The sequence below is a fragment of the Callionymus lyra genome, chromosome 4 (genome assembly GCF_982586985.1).
Source record: "Callionymus lyra chromosome 4, fCalLyr1.hap1.1, whole genome shotgun sequence".
Classification (NCBI taxonomy): domain Eukaryota; kingdom Metazoa; phylum Chordata; class Actinopteri; order Syngnathiformes; family Callionymidae; genus Callionymus; species Callionymus lyra.
Genome location: NC_141821.1, coordinates 435,001 through 437,500, shown reverse-complemented (window position 1 = coordinate 437,500; position 2,500 = coordinate 435,001). Strand labels below are relative to the sequence as shown.

Below are 2,500 nucleotides of genomic sequence, written 5' to 3'. Positions count from 1 at the left end.
AACATGTATTTGTACTCAACATGTACTTGTACTCAACATGTATTTGTACTCAACATGTATTTGTACTCAACATGTAATTGTACTTAACATGTATTTGTACTCAACATGTAATTGTACTTAACATGTATTTGTACTCAACATGTACTTGTACTAAACATGTATTTGTACTCAACATGTACTTTTACTTGTACTCAACATGTACTTGTACTCAACATGTACTTGTACTCAACATGTACTTGTACTCAACTTGAATTTGTACTCAACTTGAATTTGTACTCAACATGTACTTTTACTCAACATGAACTTGTACTCAACATGTACTTGTACTCAACATATATGTGTACTCAACATGTACTTGTACTCAACATGTATTTGTACTCAACATGTATTTGTACTCAACATGTAATTGTACTTAACATGTATTTGTACTCAACATGTAATTGTACTTAACATACATTTGTACTCAACATGTACTTTTACTCAACATGAACTTGTACTCAACATGTACTTGTACTAAACATGTATTTGTACTCAACATGTATTTGTACTCAACATGTAATTGTACTTAACATGAACTTGTACTCAACATGTATTTGTACTCAACATGTACTTGTACTCAACATGTAATTGTACCCAACATGTTTTTGTACTCAACATGTATTTGCATCAACATGTACTTGTACTCAACATGTAATTGTACCCAACATGTAGTTTTACTCAACATGTATTTGTACTTAACATAAACTTGTACTCAACATGTACTTGTACTCACCTTCAGGCCAGCAGGTCCTAGTATTGCAGCTAGTTCTGTCAGAACCTGAAAGTCGTAGAGTCAAGTATTTGAAGTATTTAATAAAGTTCTAGAGACTCACAGAAACTTGTGGATCTTCAAACATCTGAGACGAGTTGAAGTTTGTGTTGTTGAGAAGAAGCTGAAGAAGAAGAAGAGTCAGTTCACCCCTTCACTCCTTCACCCCTTCACCCCTTCACCCCTTCACCCCTTCACTCCTTCACCCCTTCACCCCTTCACTCCTTCACCCCTTCACCCCTTCACTCCTTCACTCCTTCACCCCTTCACTCCTTCACCCCTTCACCCCTTCACCCCTTCACCCCTTCACTCCTTCACCCCTTCACCCCTTCACTCCTTCACCCCTTCACCCCTTCACCCCTTCACCCCTTCAATCCTTCACCCCTTCACTCCTTCACCCCTTCACTCCTTCACCCCTTCACTCCTTCACCCCTTCACCCCTTCACTCCTTCACTCCTTCACCCCTTCACTCCTTCACCCCTTCACCCCTTCACCCCTTCACTCCTTCACCCCTTCACTCCTTCACCCCTTCACTCCTTCACCCCTTCACCCCTTCACTCCTTCACTCCTTCACTCCTTCACCCCTTCACCCCTTCACCCCTTCACTCCTTCACCCCTTCACCCCTTCACTCCTTCACTCCTTCACCCCTTCACTCCTTCACTCCTTCACCCCTTCACCCCTTCACTCCTTCACCCCTTCACCCCTTCACTCCTTCACCCCTTCACCCTTTCACCCTTTCACTCTTTCACCCTTTCACTCCTTCACCCCTTCACCCCTTCACTCCTTCACCCCTTCACCCCTCCACCCTTTCACCCCTTCACCCCTTCACTCCTTCACCCCTTCACCCCTTCACTCCTTCACCCCTTCACTCCTTCACTCCTTCACTCCTTCACCCCTTCACCCCTCCACCCTTTCACCCTTTCAATCTTTCACCCTTTCACTCCTTCACCCCTTCACTCCTTCACTCCTTCACCCCTTCACCCCTTCACTCCTTCACCCCTTCACTCCTTTACTCCTTCACCCCTTCACCCCTCCACCCTTTCACCCTTTCACTCTTTCACCCTTTCACTCCTTCACCCCTTCACTCCTTCACTCCTTCACTCCTTCACCCCTTCACCCCTTCACTCCTTCACCCCTTCACTCCTTCACTCCTTCACCCCTTCACCCCTCCACCCTTTCACCCTTTCACTCTTTCACCCTTTCACTCCTTCACCCCTTCACTCCTTCACTCCTTCACCCCTTCACCCCTTCACTCCTTCACCCCTTCACTCCTTCACTCCTTCACCCCTTCACCCCTTCACCCTTTCACCCTTTCACTCTTTCACCCTTTCACTCCTTCACCCCTTCACTCCTTCACCCCTTCACCCCTTCACCCCTTCACCCCTCCACCCTTTTACCCTTTCCTGTTGTGAAAGTGTGTTTCCCCTCTGGGGATGAATAAAGCTTTTCTATTCTATTCTATTCTATTCACTCCTTCACTCATTCACTCCTTCACTCCTTCACTCCTTCACTCCTTCACTCATTCACTCCTCCACCCCTTCACTCCTCCACCCTTTCACTCTTTCACCCTTTCACCCCTCCACCCTTTCACCCTTTCACTCTTTCACCCTTTCACTCATTCACCCCTTCACTCATTCACTCCTTCACTCATTCACTCATTCACTCCTTCACTCCTTCACTCATTCACTCCT

The 2,500-nt window shown here is 45.8% G+C and overlaps 1 protein-coding gene across 2 annotated transcripts in view; it reads right to left on the bottom strand.

The window, feature by feature from the left end:
* Positions 1 to 2,500, bottom strand: part of LOC148080517 (uncharacterized) — a 48,674-nt gene that overhangs the window by 12,310 nt on the left and 33,864 nt on the right. For both annotated transcript variants that reach the window (XM_087788415.1, XM_087788416.1), the window contains 2 exons: positions 873 to 932; positions 773 to 817 (listed from right to left, as the gene is read on the bottom strand). In XM_087788415.1, the coding sequence (XP_087644541.1) occupies positions 773 to 817; positions 873 to 932 (105 nt within the window). The remainder of the gene's footprint in view (positions 1 to 772; positions 818 to 872; positions 933 to 2,500) is intronic.